The sequence below is a fragment of the Apis florea genome, unplaced genomic scaffold, assembly GCF_048593485.1.
Source record: "Apis florea isolate Af1SG1 unplaced genomic scaffold, ASM4859348v1 contig_32_pilon, whole genome shotgun sequence".
Taxonomy (NCBI): domain Eukaryota; kingdom Metazoa; phylum Arthropoda; class Insecta; order Hymenoptera; family Apidae; genus Apis; species Apis florea.
The window spans coordinates 255325-271627 of NW_028256733.1; the positions used below are offsets into that span (position 1 = coordinate 255325).

The window sequence follows — 16303 nt, forward strand, 5'->3', positions numbered from 1 at the left end:
AATTTTGTAATTTGTAATCTATTTACGTTCAAATATTGTCACAATGAGGAACTAGGTGCAATACATTACATGCATACATAACATTTACAGCTCTTGTAAATATCATAAATATTTTTCACATGTGACATCATGAATTTTGTCATAAATAACATATTGTTTTTGCTGCTCTGGTCATTACCCTTCTTCGATGATACCATGTGAGACAGCTTCAGGATCGGGAAGGTAGAGTCGGTCAGTTTGTGTGACTTAATATTGGGATATTTGCTACTTTCTGCATTAAATGCCCTTATATTCGTGCATCTTTTCTATATTAGGATTACTTGTTTGATCATTCGATTCTAACACTTTTCTCAATTTTATTTTGCATGCAAAAATAATATTCTGCTTTTATTTTTTTCTTTCATACTGCTCCATTAAATTATTTCAAAAAATGTAAAATATTAATATTAATCGTATTTAACAGAATCTGATATGACATCTTGCATTAGGATTTGTAATCGAATCTTTTTATTGTTATTAATAATAATATAATGAGTAATCAGTGTAAATAAAATTAATAAATAGAAGTTAATAATTTTGTATAATATTAAAAAGTATATGTTATATTTATTTATAAATTTTTTAATAACAGAAATATATCTGTAATATATCAGCAAAAAAAATATTTTTTTAAAGAGAAATATATACACACACATATATATATATATATATATATATACAATACTTACTAATAATTAATTGAGATACATTAATTAAATACGTGATTCGATTACAAACACTATATGAATTAAACTAACAAACTAATTTTTCAACAGTTTGAAATATAATTTTAGTGATACATCATATAAAATAATTTTTGCTTTCAAAGTAATCTTTGTAATATTTTAACATTTTTAGTATATTAATTCCTAGCATGTAGTCCTATAAATAGATAAATTATATGATCAGTTGGAAAATATTGCAAATTGAAAATTGATTGCATAATTCATTTTTCAAACACTCTTTTGAGTTTATAATAGATTTACAATTAATAATGTTTCATGCTGCATTTGATAGCTGTGTGGGGTAAGTTTCCATTGTTGCTTAACTTTTGATTCATTCATCAGATAAAAATTAAAAAATAAATTTGGCTTTCTAAAATTGTATTTTATATTAATAAATTCCTTCTTACACAAAAAAAATTTCTTAACAAAAAAAAATTGTTACAAATGTTTATAAGAATTTCTGTAATAAAAATTAAAAAATTTTGTTAATTTTATTTGCAGATGGAATGAATCATGGGATCGACATCATTCTCCGTTGCTCGGAGAGCTTAATGGTAACAGAAGCCCACGTAAGTCGACCGATCGTATACCGCGTACAATAAAATCTCGTCAAGAGGAAACCTCGCATCGTCAAAATGGGCATACAGATAAATTGCCGGTTGATAATCTTTCTTCGAACAAAAAAATCTTCAAATCGAAAGATTTAAAATCTACTGAATCGAACGACAAGGAGCAACACGAGACAAAAAGGGAGGAGAAATCGTGTATTCCAACGGCTAGAAAACTTGCAACATCGACTCTAATACCACGGTCAGCGAGAGCTTTAACCTCGACAGGCCGACCGCACAATACGTAATTACTTTATTTTGAGAAATTTCATTGAATTTTTTGACTTTACTTTCGTTTCATCACGAAAAAATTGCTCAGATAATTTGATAATCTTATTCTTTATGTAGAATGAAATTATTCTTTCATCCTTTAATTTGTAGCAGAATTGCTACTATGTGATAATGCTATATATAATTTAGATATATATATATATATATTTTTATTTCAATTTTGAAATACGAAAGAAATTTCAAATTATATTTTAATGATTACCATTTTACACTAAGTATATAATTTTTTTTCTTATTTTTCTTAATTTTTCGATGAACAGCGAAAGTGAAAATGTCTTCAACATTTGCTATGCATAAATTGCAAAAATAATGTACAAATTATATGTTGAAAATTAAGGACAAGTCATAAGTTCCTATCATTTAAAGTTATGTTTCATTTGGTTCTGTCACTTCATATGTAAAAAATGCCACCATGGTCATTCTCAATATTTAAATGAGATCATTAAATTGTAGAAATTAATTTGTGAGTATCAATTATTAAGTTCTATTTGACTTTGTTTAAAGATATACATTCATTATATGGATGTATAATTTGAACTTTTATTTAGAAATATTTTGAAAATAATGTTTGTGATATTATAAAAAATATCCATTTATCTTGTGTACATTTTTTAATCAATTTTCATATAAACACTATCATATTTATTTGGCAAATATCATAAAAATTATAATACATATTTATATTCTTAATATCCAATAATATTTATTTGTAAAGATTTTTTCATTAATTTGATATCTTGAAAATTTATATTTAAAATATTTTAAATACAGCAAATACAAAACACATAATCTATGTCTTATGAAACTATAATTACACTAAATTTGTATTACATATTGTGTATGCTACAGTATAATATGCTATGTGTGATACATTGTATGCATTTCATTACATACATGCAGTGTACACTATAGTATAATACTATTGCTATCACAGTCTATGTAATTGCATTATGGTGTAATATTGTAGTGTAATATTTTTAAAATATACTATATATTATATTCTTTTACAACTATTATACTTAGAATAGAAACACAAGATAAAGGATTGATTATTATAAACATTTATGTTCCACACAAATAAAGACTTAGGAGACAATATTAAAATTGATTTCTCCATATATTTTTAAATATAACAAACATTATTCTTGATTTAAAAATTTTTAACGAACGAATTTAATTCTCTGTATTATTTTTTATTCAATGTACAAATATTTGATATGAAATAATACCTTTTTAACTGACCATGATTTCAACAGTAAATCATTACTATTAAAATCAGGAAAATTTTGTAAATTTTTTTTTACAATTTATGTTATTTATAATTTATTTCATGGCTGATTTGTAAGATTATATTTGGTGCTATTATTACATTTTTTTTTTTAGTTTATCATATTTAGAATCTCCTGCATTATTGAATGGGAAAATCAAATGATTAAAAAAATCGTCCTTTTATTTGGTTAATTTTAAAAAAAATGTATAAAATACAGCTACATAAATAAATTAAATAAGACAATAAATATATAGCTGTAAATGATTGGTACATGAGAGTTTCATATATTTTGTGTCATATTAATTAGTATTATAATAATATAATTTACTATTTTGTATGAAACCGAGAATATTGTTTAATTTATATCAGGGGATACTAAATATTTCAAATACATTGTATATTTTTTTTATTCATACTTTAATTTGTAAAATGGTATAATAATAAAAAATAATTAAGTGCATAAAACAATTTTTTATATACAAACAATATTGAATTTAATATATCTCACCTTTATAATGAAAACAAGCAAATATGTATAAAAATATATTTCAAGAAAAAAATATTAGAAAAAATATTTTTAAAGGGATAGACTGATTATAAAATAATACTACTTTTGAAACAATTAAATCTGATTTTTGATTGTCTTCATTTTAAAAGGTGAATTGATATTTTTTAATAATAAAAAGACATTTTTTATCATTCATTTTTTTTAGTTTAATATTATCATAATTATATTCAATTTATAATTATATTCAATATATGATATTTCTTTTATTTTATATTACATTATTACAAACTATATTTTCAATACATCAATCATGCATTTTACATTTGGAAATATTCCTAAAATATTTTATAAAATGTGATATATTTAAAAAAGAAATAAACTATTAATTATTAAGCTGATTTGAATTTAAGCTGATAACAATGTAATACACAAATAAATGTTATATTTGCAAAATTTTTCAATAGAAAATACCTTTGTGCATTAAATTAATAATAATAACTTACAATATATTTTCAAATTACTAGAATAAAAAATTAGTTGAATAATTAATCTATAAAGAATAATAAATTTATTCATAAATGAAATTTGCTTTTTAGTAATTAGTTTGCAATATTAAATCAATTTCAATTTTTTTTTAATCTAATGTAATTGCAATTTTAAAGATATTAAAATTTATAAAATTACATTTTTTTTATATGTAATAAATTGAATATAATTAGATTACAACATATTATTTCATAATATAAATTTCTTTAAACAGTTTCTTTAACCTAAATGATGAGAAAATAAATCATAAATACTGCTGTTCCTCGAATGCGGTAGTATTGTACTTGTACTGTAAGTACTTGTACAGTACTTGTACAGTACTTGTACTGTAGAAGTGTAAAATTTAGCTATAAATATCTTTGAATGTTTAATATTAAACACATGGCAAGCACAAGTGTAAGTAGCATTTTAATCTTATTTAATATTTAATTAAATATACTTACATAAATAAAAGCTTTCACTTGTAATTAAATAGAAATATCAATAATTTACGATCTGTAATAGATAAATCTCATTTTAATTTGTACATTATATGTATAAATGTATTTTCATTGTGATTCTAAATATAATAAGATAATAAATGAAATTATGTTTAAATGCGTTATTTATTATTATAATCTGTCTTAGCACAAAACTTATTTCTTGAAGACAAGATATAAAATTAGTTGACTTTAGACTTAATAGAATTTTCAATGCATTTTTTATCTTCAGAAAAATTTATACATTCAAATAATGACTGATATTTAACTCTATTATTTTCTTTGCGTAATTTATTTACAATAATATATTTTATATTGTTTTATACTATTCGATCAAATTTTTATATACAATATATAATAATTTTATGTGTCAATTAGTTTTTCTATATTCTACTCTTTTTTGTTGTATGTATATTTTATATTTATTTATATTATTATATATTTATTATATATGTTATTATATATTTTATGTTTTTATATTTTGTAATATATTTTATATATATTATTTTGTATTTATATACTTTACAATATATTTTTATATTTTTATATTTTTTGTCTTTTTTATTTCACCTTTTCTTTCAACAAATTCCTATATTTTTTATAATTTTTCTAATAATTCTGCGAATTTCTCATTTTAGTGTATTTGCATACAAGTTTCATTTAGATATTTTTTCAAACAAATATTACATACAACATTATGAAATGTCTGCCAAATTTTATTTTTTATTTTACAAACTTCTAAATATACTTACATTTTGTCGATAAGTTAGACAATGATTGAAAAATTTTGATCAGCGCCATCTCGCGTTTGGATCACTGAAGCTCCGATTTGTTACTAGGATAACAGAATATACAAGGAGGTATTCGAAGTCAACGACAAAGAAAGAAATATTGTGCGAGAAGGACAGAGAATATCCCCCACCATTTCTAGCACACCATGAATGAAAAATTCATTAATTATTCATTTTTTACTTAAAATTTTAATACTTTTAAATTCGTATCTTGAAGTTAAAACTATAGAGAAGTTTCTCATATAAATTTTAATATGAAATTTCTTTCCATTAATTAGTTATTAATAATTGACGTATCATCTATACATCGAATATCTAATACATCGAAGACGCCATATTGAAAAATAATTAATTATTCGTTTTCTCCTAAAAATTTCGGCACTTTTAAGTTCGTATCTTAAAGTTAAAACTATAGAGAAGTTTCTCATATTAATTTTAATATGAAATTTCTTTCCATTAATTAGTTATTAATAATTGACGTATCATCTATACATCGAATATCTAATACATCGAAGACGCCATATTAAAAAATAATTAATTATTCGTTTTCTATTGAAAATTTCGACACTTTTAATCTCGCATCTTGAAGTTAAAACTATAAAGAAGTTTCTCATATTAATTTTAATATGAAATTTCTTTCCATTAATTAGTTATTAATAATTGACGTATCATCTATACATCGAATATCTAATACATCGAAGACGCCATATTAAAAAATAATTAATTATTCGTTTTCTATTGAAAATTTCGACACTTTTAATCTCGCATCTTGAAATTAAAATTATAGAAAAATTTCTCATATCAATTTCTACTTGAAATTCTTATTTGTTAATTCTTTATTAACAATTATTATGAAGAATGTCTCAGTTGCAAATTTCTACCATATAATCGATTAATAAACAATTATTTTATTCATTTAAATAATAGCAAAGTTATAAATAAAATTTATATATAAAAGTATCGGAGGAAGCAACGTTTTAAATACATACAATTATATTTAAAAATAAATTCCATATTATTAAAAAATTTACTGCATATCAATAATGTCAATTCTTCGTAAGACATTATTTAATAAACAATTAATTGAGAAGAATTTCATATTAAAATTGATAGAAAAAACTTGTTTGAGATTCTAGTTTTCAAATGTGAACTTAAAAGTGATAAAATTTTGAATAAAAAATGAATAATTAATGAATTTTTCATTTATGGTGTGCTAGAAATGGTGGGGGATATTCTCTGTCCTTCTCGCACAATATTTCTTTCTTTGTCGTTGACTTCGAATGCCTCCTTGTATGTTCTGTTATCCTAGTAACAAATCGGAGCTTCAGAGATCCAAACGCGAGATGGCGCTGATTAAATTTTTCAATCATTGCCTAACTTATCGGCAAAAGTTATTCTACAAATTTTAAATAGAAGGAAGAAATATAAAAAAAACATTTTTTTATTCATTTATTAAAAATTAATTTATTATAAAAAATAAAACTACAGATACAACTTTCTTTTTAATCTTTAATAATTCTTTAATAATTTCATTGATTATAATAAAAATCAATGAAAATAAATAATAAGAAAAAAATCAAAACAAGGATATAATGATAAAAAAACTGAAACAAATTTTTATTTATAGTATTAAAAAACATCTTATTGAAAATGAAAAAATATTATTTTTTTCTTGATTATTTTAATTGATTAAATTAAAATAGAATTATAAATAAAGATTCATTTATAATAAATAGACAAAGGTATAAACAAAAATCATATAGAGTGTTTAAAATTTATTTTGTTCGTGAACCTCCTCATATTTAAAAGTATTTCTTGCCAAGGATATAATATTACAATGTTTATAATTTTTATTTCACATATAGCTCATGTATCATTCCATATCTATAAATTTATTCTTAACATATTAAAGGTCTCTTGACATGAATGCAATTTTCTAATATTAAACTACAAAAAGATTTTTCTATAATAGATTTTTTATACAAAATAGTGTCCTTGGCATTGTGTTTCTTAATGGAACACAAGATAACTAGTGTTCAAAAATCACATTTCTATATATTTTTATTTTTTTCTATACATATTCAAGTCATATCCATGTATGAGCAATATATGTTAAAAATGAGGGACATCATGAGCACTCATCTTTCTACCATATTGAGTTATAATTAATTTAGAAATTTGTATATGAATTTTGATAAAAATTATATTAAAAGAAATAATAATAACAAAAATTGTAGATGTATATAAAAAAAATTGTAATCCTATTTTTTATAAATCTTTTTTAAATAAATTATTGTACTTTATATATATATATATGTATAATATGTTCATTTGATACTAAATTGTCTACAGATACTTTGGTGTTCAAATTATTCTTAGGTACCGTTTCCATGAAAATATTTACAGCAATTATAGAAAATATAGAATAGAAAAAAATTCATTTTGTACGCGTCATTTTGAGAAAAATAATGCTAACGATATCCCATAAATTAATCATTACTGTGTACTTTACAATTGGTGTTATACATATTGCATAAAAGTTTTATTTTTTCATACTGTCTTCTGTGTACAAAGCAATAAATACACTTACAACATAATACAAATACATTGCTAGTGTTAAAAATGTTAATTAATTGTTGCTTTAAAAAGAAAAGTGAAAAATAATATTTATATAGGATTATATAACGATTATAAGCTCGATATTATAATCCATGAAAGCAACAATGCTAATATTATCTTAAACGTATTCATAAAAAAAAAAAAAATGATTGTATTATAATGAAGTATCCTGAATAAATCACAGTCCATTATGAAAAAAATGAAAGAAAAAAAAAGGATTTCTAAATTTAGTCAACACTTGTTTAAATTTATCCAAAAATATGACAAAAATTTAAAGATATATTAATGATTATATGATGATAATTATCATTTATATGAACTTATTTTGAAATCACGATATAGCTGTCTATCGGTATCTGGCACTTTATGGCAAATCAAAGTTCCTTAAGAATTTTGTCTATCTGCATTAAATTTGACAAATTTATATTAAAAATTGCAGTGTAAGAATTTGTTCTAATATCTGTATTCAATCACTTATTTATGCTATTTGAACGCGTGATCTTCCTTATTTCTAACGTAATATGCACAGAAACAGGTTTACTATATATTGTCACTGAGTGAAAAAAGTTATAAAACCGAGTCTTTAAAGTCATTTTTACTTTCATATGGGAAAATTTATCCCATTCACTTCCCGTGCTGTTTTATCACTAAACACATTTTTAATTTCCTTTTTACTTATACAATTTGATAAAAGTGCGTTCACATCTTTTACAAGAAATAAAGAATATTTTTTTTTTTTATTTCTTTTCTTTATCAGTTTCTATTATTTCTTTTTTAATTGAGACTTTATTGTCACATTTTTTATCTTTATCCGTTTCTGTGAATTCTTTTTTTATTGGAACTTTGTTATCACCCCATCTACTATCCATTTTAAATTTTGTTTCGATTTCTGATCCATTAACTTCACTAACTTTTTCATCTTGTATTTCTACAACTTCTACTTTTTTTGTATCAGATTGCATCATTTTTGCTGCTATATGATACATATTTTTTACTGCTGTAAGGTATGTATGGCATTCAGACTACGCAGAAAAAAACATAATTTAAGTATATTTTTTGATTATTAAAAAAAAAAAAAAAAAAAAAAGAACTAATTAAAAAACATGATACTTACCGATACTTTTTTGAGCTTTTCATCCGTGTTTCTTAATTTATCTTTGTATACTTTTAAATCTTCGGAAAGAGCTTTGATGTTATTTGTTTGTTTTGTTGATTTTTCATTTACTATACATAATTCATGCTGTAATTCCATCAAACGCTCTTCCGTATCCAATCGAGCTTTTTCTGACCTTTTTAATTGGCTAACAAGTTTCTCTACATCTAATAAAGAACCTTTATATATAACAAATCCTTCTGATACAATTGATTCATCAGACTGTTCTATAATTGCATCTTCTCTATGAATTCTTTTTGATGGTGGTCCACTTCCAACGAACACAGGTAATAATTTTTTATTTCCTGAAATAAAAAATAATGAAATATTAATAAAAATTATAAATTAAAATTGGTACTTATTAAATATTTATAATGTACCAAGTGCTAATGAACGTAATATTTCTTCTTCATTTTCTATTTTAGTAGAATCAATTTTATCAATTTCCTTCTCATCTCTTTTTTCGTCCTTTAAATCATCTTCCTTTGATCTATCCGTTAATTTACGATAATGCAAAGAATCTCTTGTTACAACCTTTTGTACTAATTTACGAACTTGTGCTCTTGATAATTTCAATCCTAAAGTATAAATAAGTTCTTCTATATCTTTATCAAATATATAGCCACAATGAGTTTGATCGAAATAAACGAAAGATAATAAGAGGTAAGGATCATGTGTATACAATTTTATTTTCCTTTTTCTTCCATCTTTTTCTCTATCTCTCCTACCGTCTTTAATTGAATCATCATCCTATAAAAGATAATTATTATAATAAATTTTAAAGTAAAATTTAGATATTATATGTATATATATAATAAAATACATATAAAAAGATAATTACATCAGATTCATCTTCCTCATCATCATCGTCATCATCATTTTTTTCTTTCTCTCGATCTCTATCATCTACTTTGCTTTTTGCATCTTTTTCATCTTTTTTATCTTTACTTCCTTCTCTTCTTTTATCATCTTTTTTCTCGTCTTTCTTACATCTTTTGTCATCATCTTTTCTTTTATCATCCTTTTTTTCATCTCTTTTGTCATCTTTTTTATCCTTTTTTTTATCTTCATCTTTTTCTTTCGGTTTTTCAGGAAGACTACACAATGATCGATAAATTCGAAAACCAAAATCTCGCATTAACATTTCATTAAAAAGTTCTGCAAATAACGATACCTCAAAGGAATGTTCCTATAAAAGAAAAATAAAATACGGATTAATTGTACATGATTTAAATTTGGCATATGACAAGAAAAGTACCTTTGTATCTTCTGGTCTATAATCTAAAAGGACACTCAAAGACATTACAGTACAATCAAATTTTCCACTTTTAGCCATTCTAGAAGGATGGACAATGATATGAGATGATTCAGGTAAAGTATATCGCTTTTCAAGAGCGGCGCGTTCACGTTCACAAAGTTTTCTTCTATCTTCATCATGCTGTGCATATATCAATATAAATTTTTAAATTTTTAAATAATTTTTACATTTGATATTCATCATGTCGCTTATATTTTATTTTAAATTAATTTAAGTTTTGCAAAATAAAAAAAATTATACACACACACACATACACACAAAAAAAAATATACAAGAAATCTTACATCTTTAATATCTTTAAATTTTTTATCTTCTTCTTCCTTTGGTGGAGGTGAAATATCCTTATCATTTTCTTCCATATCATCTTGTCTTCCTTCTTCTTTAGCTTGTTCTGATGTTATTACTTTCATAAGTCTTGCAAGTAATTGTGATTTTAAACCTTTGCAATTTAAATTACGAGCTGCTAATTCTTGTCGTAATTCAGTTACCTAAAGTAAAATAAAATTAAAATAAGATTAATGATACATAGATGATATATATGCAAAATAATCAAAAACATAAATCTATAAAAAATTATATTGAGACTAACATTCATAGACTTTGGATCCAATTCAGAGTAATGAGTGGGATCCTTTTTCTCTGGCACTGGATCATCCTGAAAAGAAAAATTATGCATTATGTTATGAAAATAAAGATTAGAATAAAAAACTACAAAACAGAAGCAGCCCCTATATAACGAAACGAAACCACTCCCTCTTCATTCTTTCATCACTCTTTATTTTATCATTCTCTCACATTGTAATGATATACACTGTTCTTCATTCACGATGACCTTCAAGTATGACTCAAGTAACTGCTAGATTCTCATAGTGTCCTGGCTCTGGTGTCTGTGTGATTGATAGGTTATGGATAATATCAATAATGTTGTATATAATGATTATCAAATGAAATTTTTGAATGATTTATCAATGATGGTGAAGGTTTCAGGAAAGGGAATGGCTCAGCTGTGCTCTTCTCCGAGCTAGGCTTGCTTGCTTCTCTTGTTAATGCAATGTGACTGCCAGTGGCTAAAGGAATATTTGCAATACATTACTCATTGATCTTTTTTGATATATTATCTTGATTCAGAAATTTTTTAGTAACCAAAATATTTTAGAATTTATTATATCCTTTTAAGTATGATTATTTTACAAATAACGAATTTTATGCAATTTTAAAATATTATATATGTTATGTACCATATAAAAATAATTAAATTGTTTACTATTGTAGTATCATTTGACTAATATTACAACATTATTCATATGTCATTGAGCCACATGTTATTGCTACTTCCTAATAATTATATATTGAAATGATGAATATCAAATATTAACTTGAATAATATAATAGCATTCAATAAAGGAAACAGTTTAAATGATTTAAATTAGCAATAAATATTTAAATATTCAAAAAACGAACAACTATAGGATCAATGAGCAAGTACAGCCTATATTGAAAATTCAGTTTAGTAATGGGAAAACAGTTGCACGATTATATAATGTAATAAAAAGGTAAAAGTAATATGGGATGATGTTGGCAGTGCCTTTTGATCAGCGACGGCAGCCTCATCAGTGTCATTGGCAGCATCCAAATCGTCGGGACTAGAGGCAGCACGCAGCAATTTTCGCTCCAGTTGTTTCTTATAGCTGAGTTGCAGACCATCCCATTCCAATTTGATGGGTACACAGCTCCAAACATCTGGGAGAAATAGTATGACGGTTTCAACGCGAGAGGGCACCACTCGCCCCGACTTGTGGGTCGTTTCTGCACGTCTGTAGTAGAGTTCCAGGAAGCGGTACCTGTGCCGCAAGGAAAAACAATACCCAAACGTCAACTCAGGTTAATGCCGCTTAGCTTTGCCTTATATGCTAAGTGTTCGTTCGCTTGTTCGTAAAGCCCACGCACTGCATACAAAGCCACACACAGCGCACAATGTAGACCATTTGATAAAGCACAACTGAGTGGATTACAACGATCATAGAACAATAGTGATGATCTGTCTGCCATGACTGCTTGAATATCATCTGGGTGCTCGATACAGGATCCAGTGCAGCAATCTCCATCGGTCGGTCGTGTATAGAACAAATACATACCTCCTCTGTAGAGATTGAGCTACAATCTTAGTTATCAATTCAGAACTCGCATTAGAAGTTATTTTCTCTCACAGATGGTATACCTGCCGGATCTTTCTTAATACTATAACATTCTATTTCATATTTTTAACATAATTTAGTTATATATCGTCAAAAAGTATATTATACATTTATACAATATGAAATGCTGGACGGAGTTGACGAATCCAAAGTTTTCAACCGATGAGAATTTTTAATTTTTACATTAATTTTTACTGAAGTAACTTGATAATGTATCGGCGAATAATGAAACAATAATGGGCAGAAAAACTAGATAGCATCACGTTGCTCTTTCGATGAAGTGCTTTAAATTATAATTAAGATAACAATCAAAATAGAAAAAGTATCAATATATATAAAATCGTACCACTGAGTACAACTGGATAGATCTATTCCCGTGAGCGCTTTACAGGTCCTCACTGCCGTTCTAATTAATACTGATGGATCTTTTTCAGGATTAGGACCATCCAAAGAAGGACTCCATGGTCCACCAATAGCCATTGTTTCATTTTTACCCCGTAAGCCTACTAAGAAATTTATTAAACGTGTAGGATGTACATAATCGCGATCTGGATCTCTATCTTCAGACACACCACAACATCGTTTATAAATTTCTTCCATGGCAGGCATAGATATTAGCATAACCTGATAAAATAATATTTATAATTTAATTAAAATAAATGTTAATTTAATATAAATATAATAAACTATTTATTAATACATTAACTACCATTGAATCTACAATAATATAAAAATTAAATGCCTCAATAATGTCCATATTAAATTAACAAACCTTTGCAGAAAAAAGATAATCAGCATCTGAAGGTTCTAGTACTGCTGTATTTTCAGAACAAGGATCAACATCTTTGTGCATGACATGAAAAGAGCATGGCTTATTAAGAGCAAATGGCATATGTGGAGGAAAGGCATCAACCCATCGAAAATTAGTAGAAAAAAAATCGCTAGGAATATACATATTTTGATAGCGTCTTCTTATTTCAAGTACATCTGCTTCAGGTCTAAAATAATAAGTAGTTAAATCCTACGATTTTAAATATATTATAAAAAAGATATCACATGAAAATAATTTTTAATTAAATTATATAAAAAAATATACTTACAAATCAAGTGCTATTTTTGGTATCTGTACCATGTAACGCGGTACAACTCTAGTACGTCGTCTTGGTCTTGGTGATTTACTTCTTCTAGTTCTTGATGGACTACGTTCCTCTTTTTTCTCGCGTTCCCTAATTCTTTCTTCACGACGTCTTTTTCTTTCAATTTCTTCTTCTTCATTTTTTCGTTCTCGTGGAGATCTTTCTCTTACTCTACCAACTTTATTTCGGTTACTAGCTGTATTAGCACTTGTTGCACTAGTTGTGAATCTATCAAAAATTATATATTTCTTGAATTGAAAAATAACTATTACATTATATATATCATATTAAAAAAAAAATTTGCATAATATAATAATTTATTACCTGTGTTATTGATAAAGTAATATCTAGCATTAATTACCTATTATTAGCATTTTCAGCAGGAGGGGGCACAGCATTATATGTTCCTGAGGTTCGATTTTGTTGTGGTTGAGATTGTTGTTGTTGTTGGCGAGTATTTTGATTATTTTGTTGTGTATTAGTATTATTATTATTATTTCCCATAGGGAGTACTTGTATTCTAGTAGCACTCCATTTAAATGGCATGGATGGATTATATGATGCTTCTACTAATACTCGGTCACCCACAACAGGATTAGATCCTTTAACACATGCACTGAAAGAATGTTTTGATGTTGTATATTATAAATTTCAAATTAAAAAAATAATAAAAATATTTTTAAATTATATTACTTTGTTTGAAAGAATACATCTTCATCTACAAAACCAAAATTGTCATATACTTGTGTCACTGTGCCAGTAAAAACTCTTTGTTTCGTAGAAGATGAAGGTACATTTTGTTGTACTTGTTGTGGTACACCAGCAACAGAAGGTTGAAATGCATTTGTATTTAATGCTCTTGGTGGTGGATAAGAAACAGTAGCAACTTGTGGATATAATTGACCAGCTATTCCTGATGGCAAGTTAGATCCAAGTGTTGCCATTGAAGCCATTGTTATATTGGGCTATTTTATAAAATATAAACTAATAAATATTAATAAATAATATAATGATATTAAATATATTAAATTAAAAATAGTAAATTAAAAATGTACATTTTAATAAATTATTTTTAACATTCAGAGAAATAACATGTATAAAATATATAATACAAAATATACAAAATATAATAAAAATTTAATTAATAATCAGATATCATATACTTATATTTTTACATTATTTTTACATTTTAATATTCTTTAATATTCTTTAATCCATAATCTGTACTAACCTGTTGTAATCCCAAACTTTGTTGATAAACTTGTTGCGTTTGTTGTTGATATTGAACCATGGGTTGACCACCTATACTACCCATTGCTTGGCCTAACATTTGTTGTTGAATATTTTGAATTCCTTGTCCTATAAATAAAAAAATATATTAAATTTATATAATTTATAAATATAAATAAATAATAAATATATATAAATTATTTTTAATTGCTTGTATAAACATTATATAAATCACATTAAAAATGCATTATATAATTTATGATATTAATAAACTTGTTATTAATAAATTTATTCAATAAATATATCTTATGAATTTAATTTTTTTAACTTAAATTTTTCTATCTAAATTTATTATATATAACTACTTTTAACTATAACTAAATTTATTATATATTATGTATAAAAAGTTTCTATTTTCTAGTTTAGTTTCTATAAGTTTATATTTTCTAAAATACAAACTAAATAATTAAAAAAACATTTAGAGGATAAAACATAATATATTATTACTTATATTTATATTAAAAAAATACAATTTCTTCTATAACAAAAATTTGTATGAAATTTATATAAATATATAATATATAAGATATAAGTAAGATTGCTTATAAATAAAAAAAAATTCATTTATTTCAAAATTAAAATTATTACAAATTGAAGATGTAATAATATTAACATTCTATTCCTACAAGTCATATTATAATTTAATTATGTTTAATTTATTATTCAAAAATAAATATTTTAAATCAATTTTTGATATTTCAATAGTATTAAATAAAATATTTATAAAATATATTTTATAAATATATTTATTGACTTGTATAAATTGTAACAGAAACTTGGCAACATTGTTGACTTGCACACGGGACGATATAATAAGATATCTTATATTAATAATGAAATCAATATACCTGCATTACGAACCCATGGTGGATTTTTGCCACCTCCAAATGGTGAAAGATTACTCATTTCTTAAGAAATATGTACTATTATTAATAATACAAATTTAACAAGATCTTCACTATATTCTTAATTGAGCGTCCTTCATTCGGACGCCATCTTTTTATCTACTACTGAAATCAAATATTGTTCTATTCAGGAAGTAAATTAAATTTAAAATTTTTTAAATACATATTGTTTATAAAATTTTCTATAAAAGTGTTATTTTGTTTGATACTAATTTTCCTAATTTAATTATTTAATGACAAATAATTGTTAATTAAATAATTATAAAAAAAATTTAGACAAGTTTTAATTTCATTTTATTGTATGTTTAGACGCATAGGAAACATTTTCATCAGATTGAAACTAAATGAAAACGCATATATCTTGTTTTATTATCAATCATCGATATCTAATATTTTAATATATTTGAATTAATCCATTTTTAAAAAATAA

At 24.4% G+C, this 16303-nt stretch overlaps 2 protein-coding genes across 10 annotated transcripts in view; one reads left to right on the forward strand and one right to left on the reverse strand.

Annotated features, from left to right (window-relative positions):
• LOC100863864 (uncharacterized) overlaps positions 1-4584 on the forward strand; it is a 39610-nt gene extending 35026 nt beyond the window's left edge. For 4 of the 7 annotated variants that reach the window (XM_086911364.1, XM_086911366.1, XM_086911368.1 and 1 more), the window contains one exon: positions 1266-4584. In XM_086911364.1, coding sequence (XP_086767490.1) covers positions 1266-1620 — 355 coding nt within the window. In that variant the 3' untranslated portion in view covers positions 1621-4584. Of the gene's footprint in view, positions 1-206; positions 633-1265 lie in introns of those variants that run through there. The other 3 variants (XM_031919377.2, XM_031919379.2, XM_086911367.1) reach the window with 3 other exon arrangements.
• Positions 4585-7017: 2433 nt separating this feature from the next.
• LOC100866589 (cell division cycle and apoptosis regulator protein 1) lies at positions 7018-15980 on the reverse strand. Of its 3 annotated transcripts, XM_086911371.1 has the most exons (15): positions 15817-15980; positions 14910-15037; positions 14372-14643; positions 14040-14294; positions 13643-13906; positions 13315-13540; positions 12889-13166; positions 11933-12188; positions 10937-11002; positions 10632-10835; positions 10288-10467; positions 9871-10218; positions 9410-9779; positions 8991-9334; positions 7018-8898 (listed from the first exon to the last, which is right to left on the reverse strand). In XM_086911371.1, the coding sequence occupies exons 1-15, from the start codon at positions 15872-15874 to the stop codon at positions 8614-8616; spliced, it is 3534 nt and encodes a 1177-aa protein (XP_086767497.1). In that variant the 5' UTR covers positions 15875-15980; the 3' UTR covers positions 7018-8613. The 3 variants fall into 3 exon arrangements, with proteins under 3 accessions (XP_086767497.1, XP_086767498.1, XP_086767499.1); XM_086911372.1 differs by lacking the exon at positions 15817-15980 and having other exon boundaries at positions 14372-14662; positions 14910-15035; XM_086911373.1 differs by lacking the exons at positions 11933-12188; positions 12889-13166.
• Between the last annotated feature and the right edge of the window lie 323 nt (positions 15981-16303).